Consider the following 19432-nt stretch of genomic DNA (forward strand, 5'->3'; position numbering starts at 1 on the left):
TGTACTACAAAGCCACAGTCATCAAGACAGTATGGTACTGGCACAAAGACAGAAATATAGATCAATGGAACAGAATAGAAAGCCCAGAGATAAATCCACGAGCCTATGGACACCTTATCTTCGACAAAGGAGGCAAGGATATACAATGGAGAAAAGACAATCTCTTTAACAAGTGGTGCTGGGAAAACTGGTCAACCACTTGGAAAAGAATGAAACTAGAACATTTTCTAACACTATACACAAAAATAAACTCAAAATGGATTAAAGATCTAAATGTAAGACCAGAAACTATAAAACTCCTAGAGGAGAACATAGGCAAAACACTCTCCGACATAAATCACAGCAGGATCCTCTATGACCCACCTCTCAGAATATTGGAAATAAAAGCAAAAATAAACAAATGGGGCCTAATTAAACTTAAAAGTTTTTGCACAACAAAGGAAACTATAAGCAAGGTGAAAAGACAGCCCTCAGATTGGGAGACAATAATAGCAAATGAAGCAACAGACAAAGGATTAATCTCAAAAATATACAAGCAACTCCTGCAGCTCAATTCCAGAAAAATAAATGACCCAATCAAAAAATGGGCCAAAGAACTAAACAGACATTTCTCCAAAGAAGACATACAGATGGCTAACAAACACATGAATAGATGCTCAACATCACTCATTATCAGAGAAATGCAAATCAAAACCACAACGAAGTACCATTACATGCCAGTCAGGATGGCTGCTATCCAAAAGTCTACAAGCAATAAATGCTGAAGAGGGTGTGGAGAAAAGGGAACCTTCTTACCCTGTTGGTGGGAATGCAAACTAGTACAGCCGCTATGGAGAACAGTGTGGAGATTCCTTAAAAAACTGGAATTAGAACTGCCGTATGACCCAGCAATCCCACTTCTGGGCATACACACCGAGGAAACCAGATCTGAAAGAGACACGTGCACCCCAATGTTCATCGCAGCACTGTTTATAATAGCCACATGGAAGCAACCTAGATGCCCATCAGCAGACGAATGGATAAGGAAGCTGTGGTACATATATACTCAGCCATGGAATATTACTCAGCCATTAAAAAGAATTCATTTGAATCAGTTCTAATGAGATGGATGAAACTGGAGCCCATTATACAGAGTGAAGTAAGCCAGAAAGATAAAGACCATTACAGTATACTAACACATATATATGGAATTTAGAAAGATGGTAATGATAACCCTATGCAAGACAGAAAAAGAGACACGGATGTACAGAACAGACTTTTGGACTCTGTGGGAGAAGGTGAGGGTGGGATGTTTCGAGAGAACAGCATCGAAACATGTATATTATCTAGGGTGAAACAGATCACCAGCCCAGGTGGGATGCATGAGACAAGTGCTCGGGCCTGGTGCACTGGGAAGACCCAGAGGAATCGGGTGGAGAAGGAGGTGGGAGGGGGAATCGGGATGCAGAATACATGTAAATCCATGGCTGATTCATGTCAATGTATGAGAACAACCACTACAATATTGTAAAGTAATTAGCCTCCAACTAATAAAAATAAATGAAAAAAAAAAAAGAATCTGATGTTCTTAGAAGCCAGTCTGAATGATCAGTATATACATGGAATGTAAGGCTCAGGAACAGGTAGAGGAATAAAGTTCATTTGACTTCAACATTAATTTGTTAATTTGAATTCAAATTATATGTCTGTTGGGTATCAGGTATGGTACTAGACACCAGATAAAAAGAGGCAAGTGAATCACAGAGTTCTAGCTCTTGAGAATGTTTCAGGAAGAAGGAGGAGGAATAGGGGAGGGAAAGGAGGGAGAGGAGAAAGAGGAAGAGGAAGAAGAGGAGGGGGAAAGGGGAAGAGCAGGAAGAAGAAGGAGCCATTCATGATATTGGTATCTGGGATTTGGCTAATGAGTCCAGTGGAACATCTCATGGAAAAGCCCGATAGTTAACAAGCCTCCACCCATTGATTCATCAAGTATGAAGGAGAAGAAAGGCTTTTTCAGACATGTGAAATCTCAAAAGAATTGCTTCCTGTGGATTCTTTCTCAGGAAGCTTCTGTGGTGTGCACAGCCCAGACAAGGGAATATATGAAGAAAGAAATCTGAGATTCAAGTAATAAGAGATCAACAGGGTAAAGACTGGCAAACTTCTTGGAGCCTGATAAACTGAGATCCCAGGGCAAAGGTGTGCAACAGGTCTGGAGAGCAGTAAGTCCACAGTGATTACATGATGTATTGAGACATACTGATGGAGATTTACACTCTTGGGGAAGAGTCTGGGAATGAGATGACTGGGGGAAGGAAGCGGTGGGGAGGGGGTCTCTTTCTGTGAGTATGTAGACCCTCCGTCAGTCTGTCAGTCACAGTCACAGTTGTCCCCAGCGGCCTCTGTCCACATCTCTCTGGTTTAACCTCTTCTGTGAATGAAACTTCAGTTTTCTGCTGGGGTGGTGGAGAGACATTTGCTCAGCTTTGCTAGGGGTGGGAGGTTGAGGAATTGGGATAAAATTTCTTTATGTATACATTTCCAGACCCCTCTTCATCAGCTTCTGCCTCTTCAAGAACTATTGCTACCTCCAAATCCTGATCATTCTAGGGGCTTCTGAGGTTACAAATAAGCCTACTTCTGGGCCTTCTCTACCACTGGCTAGAATTTCAGCTTCCTCTCATTTTCTAAGTAGGTTTCTACTTAATGCAGTGCCAAAATTTTATCTTAGTTCTTTCACTCTGTCTTTTATGGTTTATGCTGTTTTTATTCCACTACAGTTGATTTTAGTGAGGTTTGTGCTTATCTGCTCAGTCGTGTCCAGCCCTTTGCGACCCGATGGACTGTAGCCTGCTGCACTCCTCTGTCCATGGGGATTCTCCAGGCAAGAATACTGGAGTGGGTTTAGTGAGGTTTGGGAAGGAACAAAAGGTAAATATATCTGTTCAATCTGCCATGCTGTTTGAAAAGTAGTTTTCTTTTAAATTGTAAAATATTTGCATAAAGCTTAATGAATAATTGTAAAGTGAACAATCACTAACCAATACTGAAGTCAAGAAATAAAACATTGATAGCACCCTAAAAGCCCTCCAGGTATCCCTTCCTCATAACAACTAGCTACCTTTCCTCAGAGGTAACACTATATATACCACCTTTTATTATTACAAACTTCCTTCTTTTTCTTTATTGTTTTACTACCCATTTCTGCATTGTGAAACAACACAGTTTAATTTGTTCTGTTTTGAAATTTTTATATAAATGGAGTGAAAAGTGTGTATTCTTTACTGTTTAGCTTCTTTTACTCAACCCAATAAAATTCAGTCATGGCACTGTTCACAACCATCTTGATTGGCTGAGTATGTGCCCAAATATTTATCTGTGTCTCTGTGAGCGTGCTTTTGGATGGTTTCCAGCTTGCAGTAAGTCTCATTGCTGTTCATTCTTGTACACACAACTTGGTGCACATGTACACAAGTCTCATGTGGTGCGCTTCAGGGAGTAAACATGCTGAGTCACAGTGCATGGGTACCTTCATCTTTATGTTGCCCATCATTTGCCAAAGTGCTTCTACCAATGTTATATGCAATCTCCCAGCGCTTCACATTCTTGCCAACACTTGGTATCATTTGACTTTAGTTTTCGCCAGTTTGGTGGCTGTGCAAACCTAGCATATAGAGTGGGAACTATTATGCTTCCTTTTCCCTGTACTTGCATCACTTTATCACCATGCTTTTTAAGCCTTGGAAAGTATTTTTTAACTTATTTGGCTGCGTCGGGTCTTAGTTCCGGCCCCCGAGAGGGTCCTTGTGTTAAGCAGCATCTCTCATTGCGGTGCGCAGGCTCAGTGGTTGTTGACTGGCACTTGGGCGCCGTTGCCCTGCAGTGTGTGGCGTCTCAGTTCCCTGACCAGGGATGGTACCCACATCCCCTGCATTGCAAGGTCAGTTCTTAACCTCTGACCCATCAGGGAAGTCCTCATCACCATGCTTTTTGAAAGGATCACTGAAACTTCTTTCTCATGAAGGTCAAATCTGCGAGACAATGTTTGTTCCATCATTGCTTCTTAAAGTTGTTCCACATGGAGTCTTCTGACCAGCTCCCGCCTGGACTAGCTGCTTACTTGTACTCCTGGATTTGCTGTTTCCTGTCATACCTTTCTGCATTTCCTCCTTTTTTTCATGGAGCACATTCTCCAGAAGCTTCATGAGAAATGGTGTATAGGGAATAGCACTTTTGATGCCTTATCTATTTGAATACATCTTTATCCTCCTCTCACACTTGGTATGATAGTTTGATTTCCTATAGAATTTTCAGCTGTAGTTTTTCCTAAAAGAACGGAGAAGGCATTATTTTACTGTCCTCTAGCTTTCTACACACTTGCTGAGAACTTTCACCCTGAAGAATCATGTTCTTAAGATTTTTAGAAATTTTCCTTTGTAAGTTTCATTCTCTCCATTCTCTCTCTAGAATTCCTATAGTTTGTGTTTTAGACTTCAAGGATTGAACTTACAAACTTCTTTTCTTTTAGCTTTTTATTCATCTGCCTGTATTTTTGTCCTCAACTTTATCTTCTAATTCTTCCATGAATTGTTCTTATCTGTTCTTCTATTTTAATTTCCAGAAGCTCCTTCTTATTCCCTAAATGTGATATTTTAACAGCAAACTCTTCACATTTCATAAATGTGGAATTTTCTTTGTTTTCTCAGGAAATAACTCCAGTGTTTTTTTGTGTGTGTGTTTGTTTTTACTTAGCTTTTTTTTTTTCAGTGACACCATTTTTCTTAATGTTTCTTTCCCCATTTCTTCTGGTTTCTGTCTTTTGCATGAAGGGTTTTTCCCAAATGGAGAGTGATCCCTGGATGTGCATTCAGTTAAACAGAGAGGCACCACAAGCTAATGGGAAGCTGTGGGTGAAGGCAGGGCTTGCTGAGGAGAGGGTCTCATTGTAGGGTGATCAGGTGAGGGTCCTGTCTTTTTAATTAATTAGTTCATTGTTTTTCACTGCTCTTTGTAGCTGCAAGTGGGCTTTCTCTAGTTGCAGCAAGTAGGGGCATCTCTTCGTTTTGGTGCAAGGGCTTCTCATCGAGGTGGCTTCTCTTGTTGTGGAGCACAAGTTCTAGGCACACAGGCTTCATCAGCTGCAGCTCATGAGCTCTAGAGCAAGGGCTCAGTAGTTGTGGCACATGGGCTTAGTTGCTCTGCAGCATGTAGGATCTTCGTGAACCAGGGCCCAAACGTGTGTCCCCTGTATTGGCAGGCAGTTTCTTATCCAGTGCACCACCAGGGGTGTTCAAGCTCCTGTCTTTGTACAGAACTCCTAGATCCCAGTGTTCTCTTGGGCTGGTTGGTTTCCCCAGAAAGGAATCCTCTCCAGTCCTGCCTGAGAGAGTAGAAAAATCTGGTAACAGTGGGATCCGAGTGTTGAAAGGCTGGCAGGGTTGAGGGGGGGTCTCCTCATTCAGTAGACAAATGGTCTCTAACCCCTATTTTCTAGGGAAACATCTCACTCCAGGCCTTAGCAGTGATGGGTTCCTCAGCCAAAGTTTCTGTAGTTTAACATTTCCAGAAGGGGTGATTTTCATTTTTGGCAAGAAAAATGAAGAGGCAATTGCCTGGCTGCCCAGAAAAGCCTTCTGGTTTTTCATTTTACCTCTTACCCTTACCTTTAGATGGACATGGACTGTGAGTTTAAACAGACTCCACAAGATAGTGAAGAACAGGGAAGCCTGGTCTGCTGCAGTCCATGGGGTCATGAGTCAGAGATAACTTAGCAACTGAACAACAATAACTTGCTCTATAAGTACCCAGCACCTCTGGTTTCTGACACTTCCTGGGGGGTACTGTGCTACAATAGGTTTTGTTCTTGTTGGCCTCTTTCCCTTAAGGTATTTAACAGGTGAAGAAAGCTGAAACCCAAGTCAATTACCACTTGCGTTCTTTCAAAATTGTACTAAACCTTTTATTGGCAGTCATATCTTCTCACCTTCTCTCTCCTTTTTAATTCCTTTGATGTCATTTTAGTGCTGTTCCAGGAAGTAGTGGAATATGTGCAATCAACATATTCTTCTGGACATCATTCCTTCTTTGTGTTTAACTTTCTATATCCAAAAGAGGAGTTGAGATTGTTTGCAATAAAAGATACATAGGAGGAAGAATGGGAGGAAGAGATAATTAGGGAGTTTGGGATTGACATGTACATACTGCTGTATTTAAAATGGATAACCAACAAGGACTACTGTATAGCACAGGGAACTCTGCCGAATGTTATGTGGCAGCCTGGATGGGAAAGGAGTTTGGGGGAGAATGGATACATTTATATATATGGCTGAGTCCTTTTGCAGTCTACCTGAAACTATCACAACATTATTACTCAGCTATACTTCAATATAAAATAAAAAGTTTAAAAGAAAAAAAAAAGATATATAGGCAAAAAAGATTGAAATAGGGGGAGAAAAACAAAAGTCAAGCAACAAAAGAAGGGAAATACGTGTGCCAGAGAACCCAGCTACGGATGTGGGCTGTGACAGCACAAAGGTTGGCCTTACTGAGCTGCCATAGCGGTTCTGCCAAAAGGAGAAACACGAGGAGTTTCATAGCCTTCACTACCTAACAGGAAACACACCAGAGAAAACTCCTCCTGCTAAATTTATTGAGCTGTTGACCCATTGCTTAATAAAGTACCCAGTACTCCAATGCAGAATTGATTACACTGAGTTGGTCAGAGCGAGACTCAGGTAAGAGACAAAAGAAAAGAAGATGTGTGAGGGTAGTACTGAGTCATTTACACTTCTCCCAACTCAGGCCTTGTGGTGACTCTGTGGGCCGAGGACTGTCACCTACCATTTCAGTAGACAAAGGATGTTGCCGTCAGCCACTGCAGCCCACTCCAGTTGTGTACCCTGAGTGGATTCAGGATGGAGAAAACAGGATACTGGTCCTAGACAGTTAAGGTGCATTTCAAAGGAGTGATTTCAATGAGCCCAAACTCTTTCATCTTCCCCCCCAAAAAAGCACTAAATTCATTAACTTGAGATATGTTTTTTCTTTAAGTAACAGTAATCTTTTGATGTTCCAACTACCTGGTTTTTGTTGCCAAGACTCCTATATATCCTGGTTCCTCCCTTACCTCTTCAGAACAATCCCTCAGAGCTATCTGAGAGGCAGTCTCCTGAGCTTAATTCCTCAGTGCGTCCGCCAAGTAAAACATAATCCTCAACTTCTAGATTGGGCATTTTTTTCAGTTGATAGCACTGACTCTTGTACTGCCTTAAATTTCTAACTTTACTCAGTGTTCCTAGGTTAAAGGTCATTAAGAAAGTGCTCTGTAGGAATTCTTATACTCTTATCTTCCTTGGCCATGTCAGAAGGATATTTCAGGACCCCATAGCAAATGTGATTGTGATTTCAAGGTAAAGAATAAGCAGACAGTAGGGTATCAGAATGGGAGTATATTTTTCTCTAAATTTCCTCTCAAAAATTAGAGGAAAGAGGCTTTTTTGCCTGATAAGAAAGCATAAGTCTAGATTCAAGATCCAATGAGATCACTCTCAGGTTTCCAAAATTCACTTTTAGAAATTCTTAGGAAATTCTTGATGTCAACAGGCATGGTAAAGTAGGTCAATACAACAGCATGTTTAGCAATTTTTTTAAGCAACAAACAGTGCTGGATTCTGGGGATTCATGATGATGAGCAAGCCCATTCCTTTTTTCCGGAGTTTACTTCACTCACAGGGGAGGACAGAATGGCACCGATGTTTGACAGAGGAGTCCCTCTCAGAGCATCTTGCCAGCTCAGCACCCTCCTGCATGGGAAACTAGTCCCCTCCCCACTCTCAGGGTGAATCTGTGCAGCCACAGGGGAACCCTGCCCTTCTGGCCACTGCTGATAGGATTAATGGTCCAGAGACATAGGACCCACGCTGCACCAATCAGATTTCCTCTGCATGGGATTTAGAATTAAGTTCAAAGGTGCTAATTGGTCTCTGCTAGTTACTGAATTAAGGGCATATAAGCACAGGCTTCAACATTTCTGATCATATACCTGTGGCAATTCAGAGAAAACCCAACTGAAGAGAGGGGGAAATGAAGCAGGTGTGTAGAGTGGCTTTCCAGTTCCTGCTTTTGGATGCACGGAATCCATGAGATTATCCTGCATTAACACCCTTGGTTAAAACAGCCTTGATTAAACCACAATACCATCTCAGTATCAAGGCCAAAAATGCAGTGCAAACATGCGGAAAGAGCTCAAGGCCAGGAGAGAGTACATCTCCTGGTTGTGGGCAAGTAGTAGTAAAACATTCATGAAAAATGTTGACAATTCAGTCCACCTTTAATGACAGGTGAGACTCTTTATCACCCATCTCACCTAGGAGGAGATGGGGTGAGCGTATTTATACAGAAAAGGAACCACATAGGGGAGAGAAAACTTGGGATGGGGATGTGCCAAGATGAGTGTGGATAGTGGTCTTCTTGTGAAAGATTGGGTTCTTTGAGCAGCTCTGATCCTCTTATGAGCTGTGACACATGTCAGCACATTCTAGGGTTCTTTTTCCACTTGAACATAATTACCAGCAAGTGTCAATCTGTTCCCAGTGACCTCCCTAGCCACTCTCCTTAAAAAAATCAAAAAGGCCATTCAGAAAAACTCCTGTGTTTCTACAGAAGACAAAAAGAGTGAAGCAGTTAGTCATGCAAAGCTGTAATTTTCAATATGAATTTATTTCCTTGTTTCAGAATAAGTGGTAAATTAACATTTCCCAGCAGTGTGAGGTGAGTAATAGGAATACCAAACATTATTTCACCCAAAGGGAACCTGTTTGGCTCTGTTGACCCTCTCCTCAATATCTGTACCTAGGGCCTTCAGATATAGCAGGCCACCAATTTTCAAGGCCACCAATTACTTTTCTGGGAAAAAAGTTACTTTGCCAAATTTTAAAAACACACCATAAATAGGACTGAAGAAAAGGTGTAATATATACCTATTGTGGTTTAAGTTGCTATTTTTCACAAAATATTAAATGTAAATATACTTCTAAAATGAATAATTTTGCATTTATAAGGCATTGCATAAAGAAGTTTATTATATATTTTTACATGTTTATAAGTACACTGAATAGTTAGGGGGTAAAAGTGAGCTCAGTAGGAAAGTTCTGGAGATAAACAAAAGAAGTGAGAACTTGTATCTTATAGCTAGTATCATTTATCTTATTTAGTGAGAGATCTGGTTTATAAACTAAAATAACTTTTAGGTCAAGTCAGTGCAGTTTTAAGCTTGATGGTAGCCCATGTAACTTTCTTAACTACTGACTTGTTAACAGTTTTAAATATCATTTGTTCCCAAACCAATCTTTATCCTAGCCTTGTATTAAGAACTTCCGTGAGCTTGAAATCTTGTCCTTCCTTCACCAAGCATCTGACACAGATATAATCCCATTACAGCAGATGTCACTGCAAAATTTTCTGTATCCACGACTCTTCCTTAAAAGAATGTAGTCTGTATAACATAACAATTGGGATAGTGCCTGTACCTAATGTGAATGAACTTTGACTTTACTCCATCCTATGTACTGTGTTCCTAAAACCAATGCACACTGATCTTTAAAGCAGCCAATTGCATGTCAAAATGCACATGAGAAATGCTTTCTTCAAGGGCTGTAGGCAAATGAGTAAAGGGTAGCCCCCTGAACTGGTGCCCCAGTGATCCTCTGTGTCCCCGGTTGTGACTCAGCCACTTCACTGCTTCTGTGTGGCCCTAGGGTTAGGGGTCTTCTGAGTGGTTTCTTGAGGAGAGAACAGCTGTTTGTTAAAACAAAAGGAGAAACCAGGGACTGAAAACTTCAAGTAGAGAAGGGTAAACTGGGAACTAGTCATTGGCACAGTTGATTTGTGTTCTTAAACCTGAGGATGTCTGACTTTGTCAGCTAAGGATGACCCATGGGGAAATAGTAAAACTTCCTAGGAAACTGGTATCTGAGAAACAAGTCTATTTTGGTGCTTAAGTTAGATGTGGCAGAGACTGCCATTCTTTTCTTCTTTAGAAGTAGGACCCCCAAATTTAGTTTGGCACATGGCCCTTGGTGTAAAAACTTCATTTCCCAGTCTCCCTGGCAATTAGATGTGACCATGTGACTAAGTTCTGTTCAATGGGATATAAAAGGAACTGTCACTTAAAATTGATGAGAAATGTCCTTGAAAGACGTGGATGTACCCTAAGCAGTCCTTTCCTTCTTCTTGATGAAATGAAAACCAAATCTGAGTATGGATCCCAGATCATTTCATGTAGACTCACCCTCTCCAACTGATCCCAACTCTTGCTACTTATCTGTGAACATCTTTAAATGTGAAAGAGAGACATTTATCTCGTTTATACCATTGTTATTTTGGTTCCTGTCATTCTCAGCCAAATGCAGTATTAACTGATTAAAAGAGTAAAGAAAATGTAATGATAAATTAAACTGCTTCAGGTCTAAAGTTAGCTTTAAAATAACAAGTAGTTCCTACTGTAGTTTCTCTCATTTTCTCCTTCAAAATGCCTATGAAAAACAGAAAAAGATGAAATTTGCAGCATTAGAAACCAATTTATTTGAACGGATTTCCTAATAATTCCTTCCTTTGTATATTCACATGTTCAACAAATATTTTTTATTTTTAATTAATTTTTAAAATTAATAAATTAGTCTGTACCAGGTCCTAGTTGCAGGATGTGGGATCTAGTTCCCTGACCAGGGATTGAACCTGGGTCCCCTGCATTGGAAGCATGGAGTCTTAACCACTGGATCACCAGGGAAATCCTAACAAATATTTTTAAAAATAACTATTATGCATCAGATTCTACACTCAGGGAGTATAATGGTGAACAAAGAAATTCCCTGCCATGATGGGGCTTCTGTTCCAGTGGGAGGAGACAGACTATAAACCAGATAAACAAAGAACTATGTCAGACTGTTTTGTATATGAAAAAAAAGCAAAACAAAACAAACACAAAGTGAGGGAGTAGAAAGTGATAGATGGGGTGGTCAGGGAAGGCTTTTGGAGAAGACAGCATCTGAGCAGACACCTGAATGAAGCAAAGGTCAGAGTCATGATGACATCTGGAGGAAGAGCATTCAAGGCAGGGGACGCAACACATGCACAGGCTCTGAGGCAGGAACAGGCCTGGCACACGCCAGGAGCACCGAGAAGAAATGCAGCTGGGAATAGAGTAAATGGGGAAAAGAAGTGGCAGGAAAAGATGCCTGAGAGCTGGTCAAGGGGCACATAATGTAGGACGAATTAGTAGGAGGTCACATTTTACTGAACAAAAAACATACATCATGGTCCATTATAGATTCAATGTAATCCCTATCAAGCTACCAATGGTATTTTTCACAGAAGTAGAACAAATAATTTCACAATTTGTATGGAAATACAAAAAACCTCGAATAGCCAAAGCAATCTTGAGAAAGAAGAATGGAACTGGACGAATCAACCTGCCTGACTTTAGTCAATACTACAAAGCAATAGTCATCAAGACAGTATGGTACTGGCACAAAGACAGAAATATAGATTAATGGAACAAAATAGAAAGCCCAGAGATAAATTCAGGCACCTATGGACACCTTTTCTTTGACAAAGGAGGCAAGAATATACATTGGAGAAGACAATCTCTTTAACAAGTGGTGTTGGGAAAACTGGTCAACCACTTGGAAAAGAATGAAACTAGAACACTTTCTAACACTATACACAAAAATAAACTCAAAATGCATTAAAGATCTAAATGTAAGACCAGAAACTATAAAGCTCCTAGAAGAAAACATAAGCAAAACACTCTCTGACATAAATCACAGCAGGATCCTCTATGACCCACCTCCCAGAATAATGGAAATAAAAACAAAAATAAACAAATGGGGCCTAATTAAACTTAAAAGTTTTTGCACAATGAAGGAAACTATAAGCAAGATGAAAAGACAGCCTTCAGAATTGGAGAAAATAATAGCAAATGAAGCAACAGACAAAGAATTAGTCTCAAAAATATATAAGCAGCTCATGCAGCTCAATTCCAGACAACTAAACGACCCAATCAAAAAATGGGCCAAAGAACTAAACAGACATTTTTCCAAAGAAGACATACAGATGGCTAACAAACACATGAAAAGATGCTCAACATCACTCATTATCAGAGAAATGCAAATCAAAACCACAATGAGGTACCATCTCATGCCAGTCAGAATGGCTGCTATCAAAGTCTACAAACAATAAATGCTGGAGACGGTGTGGAGAAAAGTTAACCCTCTTACCCTGTTGGTGGGAGTGCCAACTAGTACAGCCACTATGGAGAACAGTGTGGAGATTCCTTAAAAAATTGGAAATAGAACTGCCACATGACCCAGCAATCCCACTGCTGGGCATACACACTGAGGAAACCAGAATTGAAAGAGACACGTGCACCCCAATGTTCATCGCAGCACTGTTTATAATAGCCAGGACATGGAAGCAACTTAGATATCCATCAGCAGACGAATGGATAAGAAAGCTGTGGTACATACACACAATGGAATATCACTCAGCCATTAAAAAGAACACATTTGAATCAGTTCTAACGAGGTGGATGAAACTGGAGCCTCTTACACAGAATGAAGTAAGTCAGAAAGAAAAACACCAATGCAATATATTAACACATATATATGGAATTTAGAAAGATGGTAATGATGACTCTATAGGCGAGACAGCAAAAGAGACACAGATATATAAAGAACAGACTTTTGGGCTCTGTGGGAGAAGGTGAGGGTGGGATGATTTGAGAGAATAGCATTGAAACATGTATATTACCATATGTGAAGTAGATTGCCAGTCCGTTCAATGCATGAGACAGGGCACTCAAAACTGGTGGACTGGGACAACCCTGAGAGATGGGATGGGGGGGAGTGGGAGGGGGTTCAGGATGGGGGACACATGTACACCCACGGCTGATTCATGTCATTGTATGACAAAAACCACCACAATATTGTAAAGTAATTAGCCTCCAATTAAAAAACAAAGTAAGTGGGAAGACCTCTTTTCCCACTTACAACTATTACTATGCTGGGTTCAAAGTCATAACATGTATCCCCATCAGAGAATTGGGCAGCCCACCCTCTGTTGTCTGAGTGTTTCCCACCACAATGCCTTTCTCTGTACAGTCAGAGGCCGACACCTCCAGAGAACATATAATCTCACTTAATCCTTTGACAGGACACTAATGGAGCTGAGTACACTGGCATTGCACAGTGAATTAAAGCGCTGTAGTTTGTACAGAGATGGAAGAACCCCAGATGCAGTGGATGCTATAACTTTTATGATGCAATTTTATGGTGAGAGTTTGAGCACCAGGCAGTGACAGCAGAAGAAAAATGATGTCTCTGAAATATAGTAAACTTCATACAGGAATTAATTTCAAACCACATAGTTGTTTAAATAATGGAATTACTTGGATTTATCTTCTATTTCCTTCTTTATTTCCTTTCAAAAGTGTTATGCAAATAAATGTTGTCATTTAGTCGCTAAGTCACATCTGACTGCTTTGTGACCCCGTGGACTGTAGTCTTCCAGACTCCTCTGCCCGTAGGATTTCTAAGGCAAGAATACTGGAGTGGGTTGCCACTTTCTTCTCCAGGGGATCTTCCTGACCCAGGGATTGAGTCTGAGTCTCCTGCATTGGCAGGCAAATTCTTTACCACTGAGCCACCAGGGAAGACTTATGCAAATAAGGCCAGTTTACAAAAAAAGTCTGACATAGCTTTCTTCACATGCCAGGCTGGGCTAAATGCATTCTGTGGATTGTCTATCAAGAGTCAACAGGTAAATTATAAGCATTTAAGAAAATGAACAAGGATGGCTTGAAATAGACCTATGCCAGGGCATATTTGGCTAGAGGGCCTATTTTAGAAGAAGAATTTAGGAATCACATTGCTTTACAAGCATGACTCATGTTGTTAGTAATATTTCAAGACAAGCCACTTAAAATACTGAGTGCTAATACTGAAAATGATCTTGTTTTCCACATGCTTTCAAGTGTCTTCATTTAAGTGTATATAATTGTGCCTACATTTAACAAGTGTCTATATTTGAACTCTACAAGGTATAGCATTGTGATTAAGAGAACAAATTCTGTATCAGACCTGGATTAAAAATCTTAATCTCCACCATTTTATTGGGCAAGTGTTTTAGCCAGTTTCCTTATTTGATAAGTGGAGATGATTTCTGTATTAAGGGTAATAGTAAGAATTACACTAGTTAATGTACAAAGTGCCAAGCATATCACATGTCACATGGTAAGACTCATTAAATTGTAGGTATTATTAATCCACCTGCCGGTGCAGGAGACACAAGAAACATGAGTTCACTTCCTGGTTCAAGAAGATCCCCAGGAGTAGGAACTGGCAGCCCACTCCAGTCTTCTTCTTGGAAAATTCCATGGACAGAGGAGTCTGTCCCACTACAGTCCACAGAGCTGCAAAGAGTCCGACACCACTGAGAACTGAGCATACACATGCACACACACACATATATTATAGTGACTGTCATTCCTAGGAGAAACTGCTAGGGATGAAACTTGTTCATTGAATAAAAACACAGGCAACCAATAGCACAGATTTGTTCTTCTCCTTTATAACTGCTTACCTGTCTAAGAACTGGGACCTCGGCTCACTGCAAACTGTCACAGAAATCACCCATCAATGTATCAAATAAATCAGTCTAAAAACTCCAGGTGTACCTTCCCGTAAGGACCCAGTCTGTTGAACCGGAAAGCTTAAAGGCGTGACAATTACCCTTCGACCCACACTCACCGATCAGTCACCTGCTCATTTAAATAGTGCGTCCCCTCGGGTGTCACTTGATAAAAATTTCGCTGAGCGCTCCCTGAAGATTCGCCAGAGGCGGCTGGAAGCTCCAGTTCTCACCTGCCCGGGTGTCCGCGGCGCCGGGCGAGCCACCTTGGTCTGGAGCCCAGTGAGAGCTCAGCGCCGGGTGGGTGGGGTGTCCCCGAAACCTCGTTTCGGAGGGCTCTGCTGGCTGCGGTGGGCAGAGGCTGCGCTGGGAGCCGGGGAGCGGACGGACAGACACCTGCCAGACGCCGCTCATCCCCGCAGGGCGCCACACCCGCCGCGTGCGACTGGGGAATAGGTGAGTGCCCGGCGCGCCGGGGAAGCTCCGGCTCGGGCTGCGCGCCGCGGGGCCGCCAGTTTGCGCGCAGGACCCCGGCGACCGCGCGGCCATGGGCGCACCGCGGGACATCGGCACCTTCGTGGTGTGGGACTACGTAGTGTTCGCTGGGATGCTGCTCATCTCGGCCGTCATCGGCATCTACTACGCCTTCGCGGGGGGCGGTCAGCAGACTTCCAAGGACTTCTTGATGGGCGGCCGCAGGATGACCGCCGTGCCCGTGGCCTTGTCCCTCACCGCAAGCTTCATGTCTGCCGTCACCGTCCTGGGCACCCCGTCCGAGGTCTACCGTTTTGGGGCCATATTCAGCATCTTTGCCATCACTTACTTCCTCGTGGTGGTCCTCAGCGCGGAGGTCTTCCTCCCCGTGTTCTACAAACTGGGTATTACCAGCACCTACGAGGTAAAAGGTCAGGGGGTCGCGGGGGGAGGTGATGGGGGGAGAGGAGGACTTTTCAGGCTCCCGGAGGAATTTTCCTGGGGGCAGACTCACCCCCACATTGAAATCTCTCCCTGGTCGAAATCCATCACTTCTGCTGCCCTCCCCTTTCCGGGAGAGGTGTTCTGTAAAGGAGGAGGGAAAAAATCTTGGGACTTAACTTTCATGAGCTCGAAGGAAAAGAGAGGCTTCTGAAGTAAACGGAGTTATTTCGACTAGTGTTCACTAAGGCGATTTCTGCTTTAACATCTTTGATTCCAAGTCAAGGGGAAAGATTTTTAAACTTATCCTGGGGGAGGGTCCCTCTTTCAAGTCTCAGCTCCTCCTCCTTGAAATGAATCCCCTCATTCCAGGCCCTCGGGCTCCATTTACTTTTCCAGGATAGCAGGAAAGTGTGTGTACTCTCCCCTGCCTTCCACCCAGGGGCAGGTACCCAAATGGTTAAGATTCTAAATCTCTTGTCTCAGCACCTGCATTTGAGACAGGATTCTCCACTTACTAGCTGGAGAACCTGTACTGACATTTAAGCGATTGTGCCTCTTTCTTAATCTCAAAATGGAAATAATTATACCACCTACCTCAACTGGTTGTTGGGAGGATTAGATGAGATGATGCAAGGATAGCGTTTAGAATAGTGTCTGGCACAGGGTAAGTGCTGAATAAATGTTGACCCAAAATATTGGGGTGATGATGGTAGAGGTGGTTCCGTTGGGATCACTAGGAGAATTTGACCACAAGTTTCCTTATCAGCTCTGCCTTCTCCCCCTGTGGAGAGATGATTCAGGAAACCGGCTTTCCAATTGCACAGTTCCACTGAGTGTGGATTCTCTCAAGTTGTCTGCCGGAAAGGGCTCTGCAAGGTAGTGTGAATGTTTGGTTTAGTTTAAAGAGCTGTTGAATGGGAGCCTCCAGGGAGAATAGAAGTTCAGGGGAGGGATCGGGCCTAGTTCACTGAGCTCCATGGACAAAGCTGCAGAAGTGTTCGATTCCAGAGGATGCCGAGCCTCTCAGCAGCACCTTGTCCTTGAGTTTATGGAATGTTTGCCTCATCCAGTCACTCAGTGAGGCTGCTTCAACTGGTGCTGGGGAAGGGCCCTAATGGTGCAACAAGTGTTGGTGACAGACTGCCTGGGCTCCAATAACGTCATTCAGGGCGAGGTGCCCCTGGGGTCGCGTTGCCTTCTTTGCTCTCTGGTCATTGTATTTGAGAGTGTTTAGTCATCACCCCAGAAGTGAGCAGGATACAGTCTGTTTTGCTCAAAAGTGACAAACTGATTGCCCCAGGCCAAACTCAGTCTTAAGTCTTTTTGGTTGTAGTTGATCCTTATAATGCTTTGAAAAAAGTGAAGTGAAGGTCGCTCAGTCATGTCCAACTCTTTGCTACCCCATGGACTGTACAGTCCATGGAATTCTCCAGGCCAGAATACTGGAGTGGGTAGCCTTTGCCTTCTCCAGGGGATCTTCCCAACCCAGGGATCGAACCCAGGTCTCCCACATTGCAGGCGGGTTCTTTACCAGCTGAGCCACAAGGGAAAAGTTGATTTAGCATTTAATGATGATGATGAGAAGTCAAGTAAAATTCCAGATTCTGGCTCCTTTTGAAACTTAAGAGACTAGTGACTCAGGGCTCACATTCCCTGTGGTGACAGGAACTTCAGTTTACAGCCGCTGCACTAATTTGCGATTAATTTCTGCATTGAGGCCTCTTCGCTGTATATGCATGGTTACTTTCTTATGATAGAAAAATCTATCTGCATTTAAGTCCTTATCAAACATGCAAAAGAGAAGATAGAAAGGTGTAGAAGGGTTCCAAACAAGAGTTCTTGTTTGGAGGGGCATGTCAGAGAACATATTTCTTAGTAGATATGAGGAATATTTCAAGCTGGTTAATATATGAGTGCCTGGTCAAGTAACTTATGTATTTCACCTGATGAGATCTGCAGGCATTTTGAGTCTGTGAGCTCTGATCTGTAGTTAAACAACTCCAAAACCCAGAAGGGTTTTGAAGAACCTGGCATGAGGATTTCAGTCACCATAGATCACTGCTCCTTTCACAGTCACTGACCCGTACCTCTCCAGGGCAGCAATAGTAACTCAACCAGAAACACATTTCCAACACATCTGCAGTGGTGGAGGCTAAGTTAGCAAGGCTCCAGCTAAAAATGGCAAAAAGCCAACATTTGCTCAGTACAGGCTGGGTACTGGGCTGCCTGTTTTACATACATTTTCTGTCTCAATACTCAAAATAATCCTTATGCTGTGAGAGCCCCATTTTGCAAGCAAAGAGAACCAGAGTGAACTGAGTTACACAAGAGAGCCTGAAGCAGAGTGGATGCATGCCGAGAGGTTCTGCAGTGGTGCACGCCGGCTGCCTCTGAAGGCTCCTGTGAGTGCTATAAGCCTGAGCGGAGCTTAGAAGGGCTAAGGCGAAGGGGACGTGGTGTAGGACACAGGGGCTTGTGGGCACACAGGGGTGTCCATGACTAGTGGATGCCAGGCCGTGGGGGACAGAGAAGTTAGGCTTCATGCTATGTCTCTGGCAGTTGCTCATGGAAAACTCTTTCACGTGGTATATTTTGTTTGTTTTCTGTGGAGAGCTGGAGTCAACTATGCAGAATAGAGGTCCAGCATTGAGAACCCTGGCATTCTTATACAAGTATGAAATTTCTCCCTAGATTCCATTTGTTAGCTATGGTACAATATAATGGGTCTTTGCTAGTGGCTTAGATGGAAAAGAATCAGCCTGCAATGCAGGAGACCCGGGTTCCATCCCTGGGTCAGGAAGATGCCCTGGAGAAGGGAATGGCAGCCAACTCCAGTATTCTTGCCTGAAGAATTCCATGTACAGAGTTGCCTGGTGGGCTACAGTCCATGGGATTGCAAAGAGTTGGACACAACTGAGCGACTAATACACACACACACACACACACACACACACAATACAGTAGGCTATTCAGAAGCATTTGTGATGTCTATCACTGCTTTCAAGGTATAGTCCTGAGAGGTGTTTAACAACTTCCAGACCCACAGAAAAGAAATATCGTGCAGGAACCCAACTGCATTCCCCATTTCTTCAGGATCTTTCTGGATTCAACAAAATCTAAGTGTTTCAACTACATTGCCCTTACTCTCTCTCTCTCTCTTTTTTAAAAACAAAATTCAATAAGAGTCTTAGTGTCCCTAAATTATTCAAAGTACCAAGAACCATGAGAGATCTTGGCTGACGATAGGTGATATCAAACCAAACTTGGGTCCACTTGCCCATATACAGGAAAGCCGATTTACTGACTCTGGGTTGTGGTGAAAGAAACTGCAGCTTTTATTACTAGTCTGGGGCAGATGATTATCAAAAACTCAGACTCCCTGATGGCTTTTAGGGAAGCATTTTTAAAGGCAAGGTGAGGAAGGGCAGTCGCTGACTATGTGATAACCTTGGGCACAGTTCTCTGATAGGTTTATAGTGAGGTAACCAGGCAGTGTTACAGGGGTAAACATTATCAATCCTCAGGCTTCAGTGGTTCTGGGGGCTTCAGTTCATTAGCTTCTTCCATTTGGTGGAGGTTTTAGCATCCGTAAAGCAACTGGGGAAATGCACATCAGGTACTGTTATCTTGGTACTTCAGGAAGGAACTTCTGTGACTGCTATGGTGATTTACTGTTTAAATTGTTACCAGTTCTTCTGGCCCAAGTGCTACTTTTGTCACTATGTATTCAACATCTTTTCAATCATTAATTGTTGGGCCAGACTTCTGTAACTCAGGGAGGCCTGGGAGACTACAGCTTTCCCATAAACAAGAGGCAGGGTGAGGACATGGGGGCAGGACTCTGTCCCGG

General features: G+C 42.7%; 1 protein-coding gene and 1 non-coding gene across 2 annotated transcripts in view; one reads left to right on the forward strand and one right to left on the reverse strand.

The window, feature by feature from the left end:
* Nucleotides 1-10692: 10692 nt before the first annotated feature.
* On the reverse strand, nt 10693-10765 carry TRNAW-CCA. Its single transcript has one exon. It is a non-coding gene; the product is annotated as a tRNA-Trp (tRNA).
* Nucleotides 10766-14862: 4097 nt separating this feature from the next.
* The window catches only part of SLC5A8 (solute carrier family 5 member 8), a 52175-nt gene continuing 47605 nt past the window's right edge, over nt 14863-19432 (forward strand). The window contains exon 1 of the mRNA XM_043882516.1: nt 14863-15562. Within this exon, the coding sequence (XP_043738451.1) occupies nt 15212-15562 (351 nt within the window). The 5' untranslated portion in view covers nt 14863-15211. The remainder of the gene's footprint in view (nt 15563-19432) is intronic.

Source organism: Cervus elaphus, chromosome 22 (assembly GCF_910594005.1).
Source record: "Cervus elaphus chromosome 22, mCerEla1.1, whole genome shotgun sequence".
Taxonomy (NCBI): Eukaryota; Metazoa; Chordata; class Mammalia; order Artiodactyla; family Cervidae; genus Cervus; species Cervus elaphus.